The 18,920-nt window shown below is 33.5% G+C and overlaps 1 protein-coding gene across 1 annotated transcript in view; it reads left to right on the forward strand.

Moving 5' to 3' along the window:
* LOC143244981 (voltage-dependent calcium channel type A subunit alpha-1-like) overlaps positions 1-18,920 on the forward strand; it is a 336,700-nt gene that overhangs the window by 226,409 nt on the left and 91,371 nt on the right. Inside the window, exons 8-20 of the mRNA XM_076490619.1 lie at positions 1,279-1,502; positions 3,269-3,372; positions 4,473-4,588; positions 6,568-6,627; positions 6,753-6,842; positions 7,332-7,358; positions 10,905-10,989; positions 11,927-12,054; positions 12,717-12,829; positions 13,726-13,835; positions 14,350-14,481; positions 15,602-15,674; positions 16,132-16,249. Coding sequence (XP_076346734.1) covers positions 1,279-1,502; positions 3,269-3,372; positions 4,473-4,588; positions 6,568-6,627; positions 6,753-6,842; positions 7,332-7,358; positions 10,905-10,989; positions 11,927-12,054; positions 12,717-12,829; positions 13,726-13,835; positions 14,350-14,481; positions 15,602-15,674; positions 16,132-16,249 — 1,380 coding nt within the window. The remainder of the gene's footprint in view (positions 1-1,278; positions 1,503-3,268; positions 3,373-4,472; positions 4,589-6,567; positions 6,628-6,752; positions 6,843-7,331; positions 7,359-10,904; positions 10,990-11,926; positions 12,055-12,716; positions 12,830-13,725; positions 13,836-14,349; positions 14,482-15,601; positions 15,675-16,131; positions 16,250-18,920) is intronic.

The raw sequence follows: 18,920 nt of genomic DNA on the forward strand, positions 1-18,920 counted from the left end.
GATTTACGATATAGCGCTTTCCATATTGTTATAGAAGGATTTACGATATAGCGCTTTCCATATTGTTACACAAGGATTTACGATATAGCGCTTTCCATATTGTTACACAAGGATTTACGTGACAACACAATGGAAGACTGTGTTTTGTGAATTACAACTTCTGTAATTCAAACAACTTTTAGGATTCAGATACTTACATCCATGTTTTAGTTTTAAGGTAGTATACATATGAAAGTAAACTAATACACTAACATTCTTCTGGTATTTCTAGCAAATCCCTCAGCTTAATGAAAATGGTAATTGTTAATTACGTTTTGAACGAAAAACACTAGACAGAAACTTTAGATCATAGTCGCCTTAGTTTTAATTGTAATTAAAATACTATGAAGATATAAAACTAAACAGTTTTAAAACAAAGGCACTTTAAGCCATCAGAAATTCGCGAATATGAAATTCCAAGCAAAGTAAATTGTGCAATAAGAAACAAAAAATATATTGATCAACAACAGCAACAAAAGATCCTTTAAATATAGTTGATTTATGAAAGGAAATACAGACTAATAATTGGATATATATTTAACGTTAAACCGAAATGTTTTTATACTTGTCTGATAATTCACTTCATTACATTCGTTTACATACTACCAAGGCTCACTAATTAAACTTTACTTAATTAGAAAGCACGGCTTAAGATAATGGTCTACTACTCTGGTTTTATTTATGGAAAACACTTTACCTAGATAAATGTAATTTGAACTTCACATGCATTTTAGGTTTTAATTCAAAATCATTCAGTGGAAAAGAAGCCATTCTAATTGCCTTAATGTTTAGTGAAGTGTTTGAAGCAACAGCTATTACTGTTCTGAAACTACTAATCAATGTATCATCATGTTTTCTGTTGTATTGTCTACTTCAAAACTCTTTTTTGTTTTTGTGGTGTTTTATATATTTAACATGTGAACCTTTAAAAGCCGATTTTATTGCGATCAAGTAAAGCAACGAAAAGGTGTTGTTATACTTTAAAGAATTAATTACTTGTATAATTGGATGTGTTTAACTAATGAATCGATACCGTTAGAAGCTAGCCCTACAAAGATGGAGTCGACTCTGTCATTGGACAAAGTTTCAGTGGTAGTTGTTCATGTAATTAACTAAAAAATATCATTTTTGTTTTTACATCGGCACCTAGGAGAATAGTGTGAAATGTTTTATTTCGTGAATTTGTAATACTGCTATCGTTACTAACTCCTTTTGCCACCCATTCCATATTAATCGAAGGTGAAATAGTTACCGAGGGTGAACAGGAAGTTCCCTGCTATAACACCTTGGACCCAACAAACGCCCCACAAGGAGCCCGCACGTGTGACCCAGGAGCTGCGACCTGCCTGGAGAGATGGAAGGGGCCCAACTTTGGTATAACTAGCTTCGATAACATTTTTTTCGCCATGCTTACAGTGTTCCAGTGTATCACACAAGAAGGCTGGACGTCAACGTTATACTGGGTAAGAAAGCATTCTTAATGATAGAACCTGTTCTTATAAGGGTCCTACTGAAAAACCTGTGGTATACGTTACATGCTTAACTACTGTACTTTCAAATATTCCCTTCACTTAACGTGCATATTTTAAATCTAAAACTCGTCACAGATGTAGTTCAAAATAAATTATTGTGTGTGTATGGGGGAAGGGAATATTTACACATTATTTTTGTACATTTTGAGCTGTGTTAAGCCGAATGCCTATTGTTATTTATTACTGCTCATCACCATGATTATTAATATACAGTTAAACGCACATCCATACAACTAAAACCTACTTCCCTACAACATCAAAATGAAACGTAAAAAATAACACACCTTGTGTTGATGTAGGAGAGTGTTTTAATTTTAGAAGGTTTTATTCTGTGTATGAATACGAGGGCTGTTCAAAAAATACGCGGACTGTTTGAATTGCGCGGCTCCAGTTGGTTCCAGGGGAATCCGCTTGGTGTCGCTAGGTTTGTACAGATCAGCTGATTACGACGCCATTTCCCGATTGCAGATATCTTTATCTGTGTATTAGCTACGCGGTTTTAAGTGAAGTGCGATTTTTTCGTTTGGCGGATTTCAGAATGAATGACCTGAAGGAGCAACGACTTGCTGTGAAATTTTGTGTTAAACTTGGAAAATTTGCGACTGAAACGTTTGCTATGCTTAACACGGCTTACGGTGATGTTGCTATGAAGCGTACGGCATGTTTCAAGTGGCATGAACATTTTAAGGATGGTCGACAGTCCATTGAAGATGATGAGCGTCCTCGACGTCCTTCCACGTCAACTGACGACCCACACGTCGACAAAATCAACACCCTGGTGCGGGCAAATCAACGTCTGACTGTCAGGGAGCTTGCTGAAGAGTGTGGGATATCAGTTGGATCTTGTTACGAGATTTTGATCGAAAAATTGAAGATGCACCGCGTTGCTGCGAAATTCAGCCCTCAGAACTAGTGAGTTTTTGACCAAACACTCGATCACTGTTCTTCCCCACCCCCCATACTTACCTGACCTTGCTCCTTGCGATTTTTTCTTGTTCCCCAAACTCAAAAGACCCTTGAAAGGAAGAAGATTTGAGACGATTCCCGAGATTAAGGCAAATGCGACGAAGGAGCTGGAGGACAAAAGAAGCGTACCAGGACTGTTTCAACAAGTGGAAACACCGTTGGGATAAGTGTGTGCGTTGGGGAGGAGAGTACTTTGAAGGGGTCCCAGACCTGTAACTTCTAAATAAAGTACATTTTGTTTTATGACGTCAGTCCACGTATTTTTTGAACAGACGTCGTATTTATTTATTAGTACATGAAGGAAATAAGAACAGCGTTATTAAGCTAAACATTCTGTTTACGGAGACAAGGAACCATTTTCCTTACATATTGTTAATAATGATTTCCCTCTTGTATCATTCTAAGGTAACCCTTGTCTCATCAAGTACGTAATGAACAATAAATCCTGTTTTTAAATATTCTATATCATTTTCCATATCGTTAAGTACTAACTTAACGAATGTTTAGTTTTGGTTTGTGGCGTTTAATAAGTAAGTGTTGACGTTGAATATGATAATTAAGTTAATGTGAGCTGAAAAAACTAACACTGACTTTTGTTATACAGTAACAAAAACTTTGAAAATATCATGAAAACCACGTTTCTGAGAAGCTAATTAATGGTACAATTATTCTGATGTCCTTACGTAATAGACAAACAAAATAGGTTTGCTTCCATATATGTTTTTCTTTAGACGAATGATGCGTTAGGAAGCACATTCAACTGGATCTACTTTGTTCCTCTCATCATACTTGGATCGTTTTTCATGCTCAATTTAGTCCTTGGAGTTCTAAGCGGGTAAGTGATTTGTTCGCTGTTATACAAAATGTACTGTGTTATAAAAACAAGTTAGTTGTATATATGTTATTGTTTTTTCCTATTTCTTCTAATATGTTTTTAGCCTAGAAATTAGAGGTGCGTAACACAAACATAACATTTCAGATTTATATTTTGCCTTCATAGGACATGGTTTATATTAAAAAAACTTTTACTCTTGAAAACTTGTTGTTTTTTAATTCAGTGACTATTAAAGTTTTTTGAATTTGTGAAAAATATTGTGTTTGGATGTGTTGTGCAACAAAATATTAATGGGTAAATCCAGCATTATATTTATCCAAATGGAGATATTAGTTGTGAAACATAAGTTTAGTTTGTTCTAAATCGAAGTCGGAAAGAAAGTTGGAATAGAATATTACTTTACTTGTGAGTAATGTTTAGAGAATATTTTTTACTACTATAGTAGTAAGTTTTACAATTTCTTGGTAACTATATTCCAGTTCTAAAATCTGAAAGGTTTTTAAAAAGAATAACCTCGTGTTAGTTGTATATTGAAAAGAAGGAAAAGAAACATCCCCCATTCTGGTGTTCTATTTTAGTTATATCCTTAGGTTAATGGTGTTAGGTGAGTTCTATTATCGTCATATCCTTAGGTTAATTGTGTTAGATCACGTGTGTTCTATTTTGGTCATATCCTTTGGTTAGTTGTGTCAGGTCACGTGGGTTCTATTTTCGTCATATCCTTAGGTTAGTCGTGTAAAGTCACGTGGGTTCTATTTTAGTCATATTCTTGGGTTAATGGTGTTAGGTCACATGGGTACTATTTTATTTGTATTCTTAGATTAGTGGTGTTAGGTAAAGTTGGCGCTATTTTTGTTATATCCTTAGGTTAATGGTGTTAGGTCACGTGGGTTCTATTTTAGTCATATCCTTAGGTTAATGGTGTTAAAACAGAATAATCCACGTTTTATTAGCTTAGCTTACAGATTTATTACTGTTTCTTAAAAGTTTCACCACATTAAATTCTGAGACTTTCGAACATGCGTACTACATTTGTTTCTTCCAGCAATAAACCGAGGTTTTTCTGTTTGATATCTGAAATATTATGATATATTTCACAGCGAATTTGCAAAAGAAAGAGAAAGAGTTGAAAACAGACAAGCTTTTTTAAAGCTTCGACGTCAGCAACAATTAGAACGGGAATTAAATGGTTATGTGGAGTGGATATGTAGGGCAGGTTAGTGCTCAACTCCCATGACTTGATTTTTACATAGTCATTACTCTGATTTTAAAATAAATTTAATGCATTAACAAGTAAAATAATAACATTTTTATTCGTGTTTTCCTTCTTGTATCAATATTCATCTATTTCATAAATTATGTTACTTCTTTATAATCATGACATTTGATAATGTATTGGTAAGTTATCCAACTTATTTTACCACAGTTACCACGAAATAAACATACTTACGCATAGAAAACATACATATATGGCGGCGTTGCCTGATTTTTGTTATTTTCTGTATTTGACATTAACTTTAGTATGTCTCCCTCCATTAAATAAAGCATGCACCCACCATTAACGAGCAGTTATATCAGTTGGCAACTGGAGCATGTAAAAAGTAGCATTCTTGCAGTGTGATCTTTACTTAGTTTCCTTTAATATAATACGGTGGTTAACCTACCAGACTATAGATCTAAGAATTCACGGCTCGCGTTCTGTTGTCGAAAAGCAAAACATCACACTTGGCGGCGTGGGAGCATTATACAAGTGACCGACACATCTCACTACTTGATTAGAGTAGCCCATGAGTTGACAATGGGGGCTAACAATTAGTTGCTTTGCCTCTAGTCTATCAGTTCAAAAATTAGGAACAACGAGTGCTGATAGTCCTTGTCTGATTGGTTGATATGTAATAGTTGGCATACTAAGATTCGTACCGCAACACCACTGAACACTCTCTTGATTTTCAGTTATGGGTGCCTTATAAGAGTGAAATCAGACTCGCTAGTCTGCTCAACTCTGGAAGACGCCGTTGCGAAAGTGAGTGGTGCTGACTGGATGCTTTTCTTCTTGTCAGCAGTTTCATCACCAGGTTGGATTATATACATGATTCCTAGAGACTGTTTACCTGTCCTTTCAATCTAGGTGCGCATAACGTGCCGTTCATGTTGAAAATACTCGCAATTTAAAAAAAAAAAAAGATTCTCATGTAAATTACTTCTTTGCAGAGTCTTTTCACGTTAACTACTCAGGAGACTAACAGTTAAACACCTGGTTATATAATAGTCACTGTTTTAGTTCCAAGTAACCAAATATAGGATAATATTAAACTGACGAGTAGAATTCTAAATATGGCCACGTTTGTGTATACAAATAACAACGTTTGGCTCTGTATGCTCGTATTATAATATAATAATAATACAGAATTAGTGTTTAGGTTTTGTTTGTAGCAAATTTATTAAGCGTTTTGTAAAAAATCCAAGTCGAAATATTTACATTCACTCTGACCTAAGATCATTTCGCGATGGCTTATATTAATTTTGGTCAACTTTCTTTACTGTAGTTAAACGCTAAACATTCTACGCGATTTAAAATTGTTGTTGTTTTTGAATTTCGCACAAAGCTACTCGAGGGCTATCTGTGCTAGCCGTCCCTAATTTAGCAATGTAAGACTAGAGGGAAGGCAGCTAGTCATCACCACCCACCGCCAACTCTTGGGCTACTCTTTTACCAACGAATAGTGGGATTGACCGTCACATTATAACGCCCCCACGGCTGGGAGGGCGAGCATGTTTGGCGCGACGCGGGCGCGAACCCGCGACCCTCGGATTACGAGTCGCACGCCTTATGCGCTAGGCCATGCCAGGCCCACTACGCGATTTAACAACGCGGTAAGTTTCATGTAATTCTATTTGGATAAGTAAGCGGTGAATATTGCCTTTCACTTTTGTTAACTTGTAGTTTTAGGCATAGCCGTAAAGGCATTGGTTTAAATGGTGATTTATTCATTTTGCTATTTCATTTAAAACAGTAAGAACAAATAAACCAACATTTTGGAATCTAGTCTTTTATTGTTTGTTTTTTTTAAATCGCAAAGCTAGGTTTGCATCTTACAGTTAGGTTCATGAATTTTAAATAGTTATTTAAACTTCTACCGAATTCTTTATGATGTTTTTGAAATGACACGTGGTAAAATTTGTTCATTCTTACAGAGGAAGTTATCCTAGCGGAGGAAAGGACTACGGAAGAAGAAAAGTTGCATATTATTGAAGGTGGGAGTTAAAAAAAAAAAAAGATATTTGACTCATGATTTTATTGTAATTCTTGGTCATATTTTAATATTGTCTTCATAGTGTTAAAGACTCATTTGGTATTTTAATATGTTCATCTTCCTCAGCACGAGGACGAGCCGCAGCCAAACGAAAGAAGCTAAAAAGTATGCACAGTAAAAGTACAGATGACGAAGAAGAAGAGATAGATGCGGATGGTAACGTCAAGAAATATTGTTAAGAAATATATATAGATACTCATATGTTGTAGCGTTGAAAACGTGTGATAAAATTTGTATTCAATTTGTGTTTATTTTTGACGTAAGTAACCTCTAATTTCGATATTCATCTAGTTAAACTTATTTTCTTAATCTCAAAAAGCATCTTTTCTTTTCTTTTTGTCAGGTTATTCTCGAGTTATACGTATGGGTTCTGAGTTTTGTTCGGTGTATAAACAAATAGATTATTGTATTTAAAATTACATATTTGTTTGCGATTTAGAATAAATTTCAGTAACTTATCACATGCACTAAGGTCGTGTGAAAGTCAACATTCGATGGTTGTTTTTTAATTTATAACTTGCTTTTTAGTCTGATCTTTGTTAACTAATCTTTTTAGTCTGATCTTTGTTAACTAATCTTTTTTCCTTTTCTCTTCTTTTGCATGTTCTTTCCTGGTTTTTGCACAACGTCATTTGCCCTCGCAAGCCCCCACAAAGACGGGTAAACTAAAAGGTACAGAACTGGGAGCTTGCCTTCCATGACGAGAAAGTGTGATTGTGAGGGGTAAAGCGCATAAAACTGTAGCGTACATATACCAGTTACATCACCTCAAAGATATTACAGTAGGGGAGGTCAATGATTTCATAATAATCTCTGATTTTTACTTTTAACTACCTTTAGTTTTTCCTTTTATAACGAATCATTCAAGCTATAATATCTTTACTGATACCACCCTGTTCAAGTTCAGAGAAGCGTGGCTTAATGGTTAACACTATGACTTTTAAGTTCGAGGGCTCACGAGTCGTGTCGCGTTGCTGCAAAAATGTACTCATCGTTTATGGCTGTACATGCATTATAATTCACTCATTCGGTTAGCTGCTGTTGACTACCTACTTTCCGTGAAATCTGTCAGTTATAAATTAGTTTAGTTGTGCGAAAGTCTAAAATAAACAGCTGTTAGATTTTGCAAATTGGGAAACGCCTCTAGTTTAATTGAAATCCTTTGAATAACTAAAGTTGTCGTCCATCTTTTTTGTTCGTTTAGTCTTTTTTCGCTCTTCAAATCTTCTTACAGAATTCACCGTATTTTCAGAATAATTTCTGTGTTATCAGTAGGAGGCAGCCACGTGAGCAGTTTTAAAATTTGAGATCTACTTATAACTAGTGCCTCGTTAATGCCCTCGTGACTTTTTTTGCTACGTGTTTTAACATTAAAAAGAAAGTATAACACATGTATTCCTCTGAGGTTTCTCTTTGTTTGAAAGTTTTCGTGTTATTCGACATTACGCTGTAATGATCCTGATAAATGAAATACACGTGTCTTAAGTATGAACTAAACTATTAATATAAAGTTAGGAACTATGGAATAGTACTTGTTATTACCAGAAAAGTTTCATGATTGTAGAGCAAGCACTAAGTTAAAAGTATGTTATTAATTTACCAATTTACCTTGGGTATTTCCACTTTACCTGATTCTCAGTGTCCATTTTGTTTCTCCCAAAGTCTTTGCAAAAAGAACTCAAAGCGTCAAAAGTTAGTTTTACGTGTTTTTCCATATGTCGTACTTTAAAATATAATTTAACGCTTACAACACTTGCATTTGATTTATTAATATGGTCTCGAAATAAAATCGTCCAATTTTGGTAGCTAGGAACCCCTGGCACCTCAGCGTTACCAATTAAAGTCGTTTATTTTTGGTAGCCAAAGACCACCCTGTAGTTCAATGTATAGGTCTTGAGAGTTCATAATGTTAAAAACTATAGTTCGATACACATGGACGTAAAGCAGGTAGCCCATTGTATAGTTTTGTGTTTCATAGTAAATATGAAATGTATCACTAGCTTTAATACCACGATAATAAAACAAAATAATGCAGGAAATGATTTATTTTCGTTGTTGTTAGTGGTGGTGTGAAACAATGCGACATGAGATTATCCGAGCTGTACACAATTATATATTTAGATATAGTCATTGACCTCTCCTGTTGAAAGTTAGTTTCAGACACGGAAAAAATACTGAATTTATTCTTAATTAGGTATCTTACGTGTTATTAAAATAACGTGAGTGGCACATTAATATCGTTCTTGTATATCGTAAATGTTTGTTTCGAGTAGATGAACTAATTACGCAAAATATCCGTTTATGGTTGAATGAAGCATGTGTTCAAACAGGTTTTCTCCGTACTTGATTATTTATTGTTAAATCTGCTGTGAGAAGACCTACAGGTTCTCAAAAGTATTTGGTATCTCGCTAGTAAAAATGGCAGACTTGGTGAAAACATGTTTGAATTACTTTAATGAGTACCATTTTTCAACGTCGCAAAGTTGATTGTTGTGTGTTAAAATAGGTAATCGCACTTTAAAAGAATACGTTACATGTTCTGTTGTGCAGATGGATATTAACAGTTGCGAGTTGGATGGAGCTTCACGGGAAACATTGATTGCCTATATGTGGTTCAGAGATTATGTTCGACTTTTGAAAAGGGAGAACTTCATGTTGGAAATGAAAAGCTCGTGCAAAACAGTTTTTAGAACTGAAAATGGTTTTGAAGTTGTATCTCATGCCAATCCGAAGCGATACTACCATTCATAAAGTGAAGGCTGTACTTGCGAAAGAGAACCATTTGACCTAATGACCCGTTATTATAAAGCTGCCACATCATCTTCTGGTACCTTAACAAGATAATAAACAAGACTTTGAAGTTGACAAAGGCTCACAAAATAGATACTTACAATCTTAAAACCTCAATTCAAAATCAGTGGCTATCGTCATAGAATAAATAAATAAATAATCTGGAATTATAGCAGTTCCAATCAACCACATATTCGTCGAGCCTTCTGATACAACGTCAATGATATCAAGAAGCTGGAGATATGTACAGTGGGAGGGATCTCCGGGAAGTTTGTCAAGATGTATAGATTAAGATTAACCACACCTTCCTTTGCAGAAACTTGTTACAGGGGCAGTTAGAGTGTTAGATAAGAGTTAATAACACTGCACAACAAAGTTTTTGCTTTTTTGAACACTGTTGGGTGTTCCTTATAGATTTTTGGCTGCTGATCACGAAAATCTCATCCAAGTTTACCCATCACTTACCGTTTCACCGAAATCTTTAGTTTTGTCATGTTTTTTCTTATATTTGTGTCCAAATATTTTCGTTTCTGTAACATTTCACTCAATATTTATTTCCTCCACTCACACTTGGACTTCTTCCCCGTAAATCTCGGTGCTGTCAGTGACGAACATGGTGAAAGGTTTCACCAGAACATTGCTACAGTGGGAAAACGATATCAGGGCAACTGGAATCCGTCAATGTTTGCTGACTACTGTTGGACACTGCAACGTGATGTACCGGACATTGAATACAAACGAAAATCAGGAGCAAAACACTTTTAATTATGTTGAACTTAATAGCGTATTAGAAATATAAACGCAATTAAATACGTTATTGCCGGTAAACAGTTAACTGTCTATTTCTCAGAGTTCCTACGTGATGAAGCAAAACCAAAACTATATTTGTGCATACCCACCAGGTACCTGTCACAATCAGCAAAGACTTTTCAGGAAGCAAAATTGTTCAAAAAAGAATTGTTGTGCAGTGTAATGATGGTCACCATGGGACCAACGATGAAAGAACCAGTTTCAAAGGCATCGCGAAATACCGTTCTTATAAAGTGCGATTAACTTTCAGTTTCTTAGTCAATCACCATCCTAGGGTATACAAGAAAATAAAAGTTTTAAAAATCATTGAAAAAGTCCCGCCATCTGGTTCGTTAAAATTACTGTAGCCAAGATAATAGTGTAAAACAAGTCAGTATAAATATTAATTCAAGTTAAAGTTCCTATTTCACGTTTACAGTAATTATCCATACTGATTTTCAATAAACATTATTTTAAACTGCGTTGTTTGGAAAAGTACATTCGCTTTTCTCTTTCTGAATTATTCAGAACTAGTATATTTTCTTAAAATATTAAACGAGCTTAAATATTCCCTAAATTCAACACAGTAAAAGATACTTATAAATCCTCTAATTTACTATAACTTTCTGATATACTTAGGGTTTATAAGGGCTTCCTACCTCAAGTCTAAAGTCAAGAATAGAGGAGCGTGCAAAATCTTTTGGAGAGCAGAAAAAAGATTCAGGTAGGTTTTGTACACATCTTAGGTGAGGTAAGACAATGTAACATTTTACGTGAATCGTAGTTTATGTCAGTATTACTAGAGTTAAAAAATACAGTTATTTTCAAAATTTGCGAGTTTTGTCAAAACTGCCGAGTTAGTTAATCAACCAAGTATCTTAAGTGGTGGGCACTTTTTTTTAATTAAAGCTATTTACATCTAAATATTGGTGAAAGAAAGTAGCCTACCAAAGTAATATATGTCCGTTAGATTGTGTTGCTAAAAAAATAGCTTAAAGATGTTATAAGTAATTTTTAAAAATAAAGTGTATAATTTTAAAAAAAAGTTATAGTGTGAGTTATTTGTAGAAGTTAAAAAGAAACATGAAATCATTTCTCTGAATCAGTGTAAGATTGTCAGCTTTGATCTAGTCGTTTAAGTAGAAGGTTTTAATGAATTTTATTCACCTGTTTAGAACTTATTTTTAGAAGACCTTTTTATCTCTTAGTTAAAAAAACCTTTCATATTGAGTACGGTGATAATTTTAAAGTGATGTCCATGATTGGATGGTATTGCTCTAAAGGATTTCTAATGAAACTCTGAATTATATTATTTTCATCATCTCATTCACTTGTTATTATGATTATTAACCCATACAATTACTTGGAAAAGTGTAATTGTTAATAAGGTACAAATTTCTTTATTTAGGTACTACATATGTTACTCTACGTTAATACAAAAACAGATCAGTGAATAGTTAAAATTAGGCTTAGGTGATCCTTTAAGTTACCAATCAGGCGAACTGATATTCCGTGAACACAACCTAACCATAAGTATCTAATTCATTGTTTAAACGTCAGTTTCTTTCTTCAGTGTTTCACGATAAAAGATAAGTCTTGTGTTATTTTTTCTTTCCTCTCTTTTTAATTATAATGATTCTGTTATCGACTTTCGTTTTCAGGTTCTTTATTCGTCATCTTGTTAAAACCCAAGTGTTTTACTGGGTTGTGATTGTACTGGTGTTTCTTAACACCGTATGCGTAGCCATAGAACACTACAACCAGCCGAAATGGTTAACTGTTTTTTTATGTAAGTATGTACATATTTCGGACGTTTGTGTATTATGAACGTTGTTAAAACTCGGTTGTTTTATTTGGTTGTGACTGTACTGGGTTTCTTAACATTGTGGGTCATACAACACTAGAACCAGCTTATCGTCCATGTTGTTCTATCAGACATAATGCTTTAAGTTTAATGCCTGTTGTGAAAAGTAAATTATTACATGATATGTAACCAACACCCAAGTTGCCTAGAAAGGGAGATTGCTCATTTAATTTTCAGCATGCGAGATATAGTAATGATTCGTAGAAACTCGAACATACATTTGCATTGTAACGTAGAGCTTCATACAGATATTCATAAAAGGCACTTTTGTTTTTACATGTTTCTTTATCAATATCAAAATTTCAAACAACAGAAAAAACAATCGATTTATTCCTTATAAAATGAATGTTGAATGGAAATGATCGATAGGATTATAAGCATAAAAATCTTTGTAAAATATTCTTACTTTTCCATGAATCACAAAAGTCGTACTGTTTGAAGATTCATTTTTATTGTACATTTAGTAATCTCTCTTAGACATTTGACACTGTATAAAACCTTCGTGTCTAATTGCCATTTATTTTTAATTCTTACGTCACAGTTTCTTGTTTTCTAATTTAATTTTAATTGTCATTGTTTTCACGTAGATTGGGCAGAGTTCGTTTTCTTGGGACTCTTCATCTTTGAAATGTTTATGAAGATGTACGCCTTAGGCCCCCGCATCTATTTCGAGTCCTCCTTTAACAAGTTTGATTGTGTGGTAAGTGCTGTTTTTGGCATTTTGCTATGTCATATTTAATTACTGTTCCTGGAGTAATGTCACTGTCAGAGATAGTGTAGATAGCGGTTTGTAGAGCTCTAGTCCTAAAGAAGTTGGATAAGAAGACACTTAAAAGGTTGCTGTTTACAGTTTTATCGACATTTGGTGCTTTGAGCCATAACTTTGTAGATGCAGCAAATATGAAAGTTTTTGTGGTTTTCTCTTCCTGGAGTGTATGAGTGGATAATATTTTAGTTTTGAACACAAAAGCCGATTTCTCGTCAACAGTAAGGCCGGCATTGCCAGATGGTTAAGGCACTCGCCTCGTAATTTTAGGGTCGTGGGTTCGAGTCTCTGTCACACCAAACATGCTCGTCCTGTCAGCCGTGTGAGCGTTATAATTTGACAGTCAGTCTCACTATTCGTTTGTAAACCGCCAAGAGTTGGCGGTGGGTGGTGATGACTAGTTGCCTTCCTTCTCTCTAGTCTTATACTGCTAAATTAGGGACGGCTAGCGCAGATTGCCCTCTAGTAGCTTTGAGCGAAATTCAAAGCAAAACAAATCGTCAACAGTATTTTGGTTTTGAACACAAAGCGGAATTCTCGTCAAAAATATTTTGGTTTTGAACACAGAAACCGCTTTCTTGTCGGCAGTATTTTAGTTTTGAACACAGAAGCCAAATTTTCGTCCACTCCAATACTCCAAGGAGATGCAGCACATGGAAAAGTTCAAACTTACTCCAGTAGGCTTTGTCTGTAACTTCTCTGAAACAATAGTAAAAGATACTAAAACAGATATATTTCTGTGAAATGCTTATAGAAATATGTAATTTATTTCCTTGTTTTTGTCATGACCTTGGTGATTAATAATTACGCATTCTGATTTTTCTTCGCAGGTCATTGCAGGTAGTGTATTTGAAGTTGTGTGGTCCAGTGTTCGAGAGGGATCATTTGGGTTTTCTGTTCTTAGAGCATTAAGGCTGCTCAGGATTTTCAAAGTCACCAAGTAAACTATATTTTTATCTCAAACTTTTCTGTGTAACAAAAATGTTTTAAAAATATCTTTAATCTATTTCTGAGAAAAGGAGAAACATTATGGTTGTCTTATATGAACCATATGAAAATGGTTTGACGCAAAGCTAACTAGTTGATACTTATTCAAGTAAAACGAGTTTTTTCATATGTATTCTGTAAACAGAAATAAAAAATGTACGTGTCAACTTACATTAAATAATTTCAGACTTTTCTGAGGTGTTTTAAAAATATGGAACATAGACGAAAGTTTGAAGACACAATGAACAGTTTTCAATAAATGTCAGTTAAAAATCTTTAAAATATTTGTCAGAATTTCAAATGGACTTCTTAAAGGTAAAAACAAAACAAAATTACTCAGTAATTTATCATGTAAGACGTTGGCCATTATGTTTTAAGTAACATCAAAAACGTAATCTAAGGTCTGAGTCAAGATCTTTCAAAAATCGATTCAAACAAAAATGTACGACTTGTTTCATTCTACATAGGTACTGGTCATCTCTGAGAAATCTGGTGATATCTCTCCTCAGTAGCATGCGATCTATCATCAGTCTTCTCTTCTTGCTCTTCCTTTTCATTCTGATCTTTGCCCTTCTGGGAATGCAGTTATTTGGTGGAGCGTAAGTTACTCTTTGTTATAACTCTATCATAATGTATAGAGTAATCATAAAGTAACATAAGTTATTATCTGACCTTGTTGAACGATAATGTGTCACTGTTTGTACATAATTACTATTCTATGCTTTGTAACTGTAATGTAACGCACAGAGTGACATAAGTCGTTTAATTTTCTATTTATACAGTATATTGTTGTCTAATGTTGTTGAATGTGTCACTGTTTGTAAATTATTGTATTTTCAACTGAAGGATTGGGTTTTTTCTTTTCTTTTCCATGACTCAAAAGTAATATATTAAATACATATTATCTCCTGTTTATTCTACATTAAAATATATTATTTTCCCATTTATCCTCTACTGAAGTTTATTCTGTACAGATATATTCCTGTTTCTTTTATTCTGTAATAAAATATATCATTCTACCATTTATCTTGTATAAAAAGATATTCATCCCCCATTTATTGCGTTGAAAGATATTATATTCCTCTATAATTACATAAAAATGAGTCATTCTACTAATGAGTTCAAAGAACAGAAATCATTATAATATTTTTAAAATATGCAAACATATCTCTTAAAATATACTTAATTGGCTTTTGCTTCTGTGAGCATGCTTTTCAGTCTTATATAAAATGTTTTCCAACACTTTTAGAAACAAAGTTAAATAGGAGTGAATATAAATTTTAATAAAGGTGTGTGAGCACAGAACGAATGTTAAAACTTGTCAAGAAGGAAAGTGATTAAAGATGATCTAGCCACAACGTAAAACGTGTCAAGGGAAAAAAGTGATTAAAGATGATCTAGCCACAACGTAAAACGTGTCGAGGGAGAAAGTGATTAAAGATGATACAGTCGAAAGCTAAAACACCTTAGGAAACATGAAGAATATGTTATTAGTTAGACCTAAAATTTGGTCTGTTTCTTAGTTTGTATCAAAACTTCGGTTAAATTAATTGATATAGTTAAATTTTTATATTTTAATCCAGCCAAACAAATAATTAAAAGTAAACTATTCCTTAATGAAGCATTGGCTAATATTTTAATGTTGAAATTCTCAAATTATGGTCTTCTTCATCTTTGTTCTGCTTTCAAGGATCAGATGTTTTCCTTTCTTTTTTCCAGCTTCAATTTTCCCGATGGCACACCATCTGCCAATTTCAACACTTTCCCCATTGCCTTGCTCACCGTCTTTCAGGTACAATGATACTGATTTAAGTCTAGAGATGACATTAAATGTTACTCAATTTAAGTTTTCTGGGTACGTCTTTTATTTAAAATTACAGAAATTCCTGAGAGCAAATGAAACTGTTGCAAGCATGATGTTTAAGTAAAACTGAGAATATATAGTCCAATAATTAACCAAGACAATAATAAATTTAAACTGGGAGAGAGCTCTTAAGATACTGCCACGAAAAATCAAGAAAAAGAAAAATATTTTATAATTTCAAAAAACACCCAAATGTATGTTTGAAATGAATAATACAATTGTAATTTTTTTCTCATTTGAAACTAATTAACAGTGGTATAAAAGTGATCCTAGCCCCTTTAAAATGTATGAAGTAAACCTTTGGTATTTGTTCGCTGTTTACTTTTTGTTATTATATTATAATAGGTACACAAGAGTTAAAACTCGCATTTTTTTGTCTGTGTAGATTCTTACGGGGGAAGACTGGAACGAGGTAATGTACAGGGGAATCGAATCCCAAGGGGGTATCCATGGTGGCATGATTTACAGTCTATACTTCATCATTCTTGTTCTCTTTGGAAACTGTATCCTTTTAAATCTATGGGATATATAAATATCGTTTCAACGTAAATCATTGGTCACGTTATCTTGTGAATACGTTATGGCTGTACCTGTTCACCGAAATTAAGATTCATTGACCAAAGGGCTTGATACGCTGTGGATTTGTGCTGTATTTAAACTCGAATTTTTCTTCTTCTTTACCTTAATGTCTTTTCATGTTATGTAAAAACCAACGCTTTAAATAATAATATAAATAACAAATTGTCTTTTTTCCATGCAATTACATGATCAGTGCATACCGTATAACCGTCCATTCTGAATGAATATCGCTTTGTCTTTGATAACACGGGTAAGAAATTCGTTAGTCGGGTTTCTGATTTCTCATGAATACCGTATAAATCAAAATACCACTTTTAGTGTGTCAACAGTGGCTTGTTAATCGATGCGTAAAATAGAGGGCGCATCTTTATCTTTCAAATCAGTTATCTGAAAATGTTTTGAGTTTTAATCCTAAACTTTAAACGATGTACGAAACTTATTGTTCGAAAACAACGTCTAAATTTTATGAGATGAAGGATTGTTATAATACTAGAACAGTTAAACAGGATACAACACGTGAAGGAAATTATAGGTAATTTCTTACAAGCTTGGACTTCCTGTAATAAATAACGTTCACGGTGCTTCAGGAAACTTCAGGAAGTATTTAAAACGAAACAGTAGGAGCAATAGAGATAACAAGAAGTATTGAAATTTTTATCGCTAAAGATATGTGACCATTTTAAGCACAAGTAATCTGATATTAGTACTCTGCTTAAGGTTTTGGAATCAAGACATGAGATCTTTTCTAAGACTACTTCAGTGAAGTAATCATTCAAGATGTGTACAAAGATGAAAAGGACATAAAAATGCTTTTTTTCTGTTTCTCACACCAGTGATAGGTGGACTTTGAGATTTGGTAAAAGTTGCATTACATTACTACTGTAAGACTACTGTAAAAAGTGAAATTCCATTGTATAAACAAGACAGATAAATGAATCTTATACGGCTGAGTATTCAGCCCATTTGCTCAAGGAATCTGTAAAAAGTTGTAAAATACAGCTATTACAATTAATATAGAAAAAAACACTTGCAACATGATAAAACTGACAGAACTCTGGCCCTATGTGCAATGCTTTTCACACACTTAAATTGGCTGCTCAGAAAGGCCTTCATGTGTCACAACTAGATAGGTTATGAGGGAGGACAAAAAGGGTAGTTTTCTTTTCACGCAGAAGTTCTATGGCAAATCCTAAACTAAGAGGAAAATGTTTGTTTAATATTCCTCAGCACTTGCTAATTCAAGTCTTCCAACTAAGTGGAATTATATTTTTAACATGCTGTCTTGTTACTCGGAGAAACAGCCTGCAACTTTGGAACATTTATGGACAAATAAATTTATATGAATGATTATATTAAACAGTGTTTTTGGTAACGTTGATGGTTCAGGTACTCAACAGTTACATTTTAAGAAATAAATTTCGCATATCTTTATGGATACAGTATTGATCATTTTGGATTTGTTATACCAACACGTTAACATATGATATACAACAAATCATATTGTAGTAAAAGTATCAAATCGTGAGGTAAACATAGTGTTATAACCTTGGTATATATGAATCATTTTTCTAATTTGTGTTCTAAGCACATATATATCATTGATCAGATGAGATATTTTAACCTTCTGATATTTTATTATATGTTTTAGGTATCTGACGTTTTAGAACAGAAAAAAATGTCTCTTTCAACTGTTTTTATCTCTTTATTTTCTTTTTTCATTAATAGTTAATTAATGTTGTTTATGAACTCTTGAAATATGACAGCCACTATAAAGGTATTAGAAGAAGACTGTTATATTTTTTCCATAATACAAACAGCTGCATATGTTAAAACTTGTTAAAATAACGATTTGTACCAACTTTTATTCGAAATATCGTAAACATCTTTTAAATAATTTCTTCCAAACAAGCAGATATTGATGTTTCATATTACGTCGACTGAGTGATTTGTGACAATGTTTGTCAGAATCACTGTGTATGTATATTAGTAATGTTTCTGTGTACCTGTTTCCATTTTCTACAAACTTGTAATTGGACTTGCTCATCCCTTTTTCTTCTTCTTTTTTGTATAAGCTATAGGTTTGTGAACTGAGTATAGCTCTTTAATCGTAAGGTGTTGGTTAACGAAAGTATTGAGTGATTTGTTTGGTAGTGGTTATTAACTGTTAGTGTTTGTTAATGATAGCATTAAGTAAGGTGTTGTGTAGTGGTAGTTAATTATTCCATTGTTTATTAATGATAGTATTAAGTAAGGTGTTGTGTAGTGGTAGTTAATTATTCCATTGTTTATTAATGATAGTATTAAGTAAGTTGTTGTTTAGTGGTAATTAATTGTTATGGTGTTTGTTAATGAAAGTATTAAGTAAGTTGTTGTTTGGCGGTAATTAATTGTTACGGTGTTTGTTAATGATAGTATTAAGTAAACTGTTGTTTGGTCGTAATTAATTGTTACGGTGTTTGTTAATGATAGAATTAAGTAAACTGTTGTTTGGCGGTAATTAATTGATACGGTGTTTGTTAATGATAGTATTAAGTAAACTGTTGTTTGGCCGTAATTAATTGTTACGGTGTTTGTTAATGATAGTATTAAGTAAAC

Source organism: Tachypleus tridentatus, chromosome 2, assembly GCF_004210375.1.
Source record: "Tachypleus tridentatus isolate NWPU-2018 chromosome 2, ASM421037v1, whole genome shotgun sequence".
In the NCBI taxonomy this organism is placed as follows: domain Eukaryota; kingdom Metazoa; phylum Arthropoda; class Merostomata; order Xiphosura; family Limulidae; genus Tachypleus; species Tachypleus tridentatus.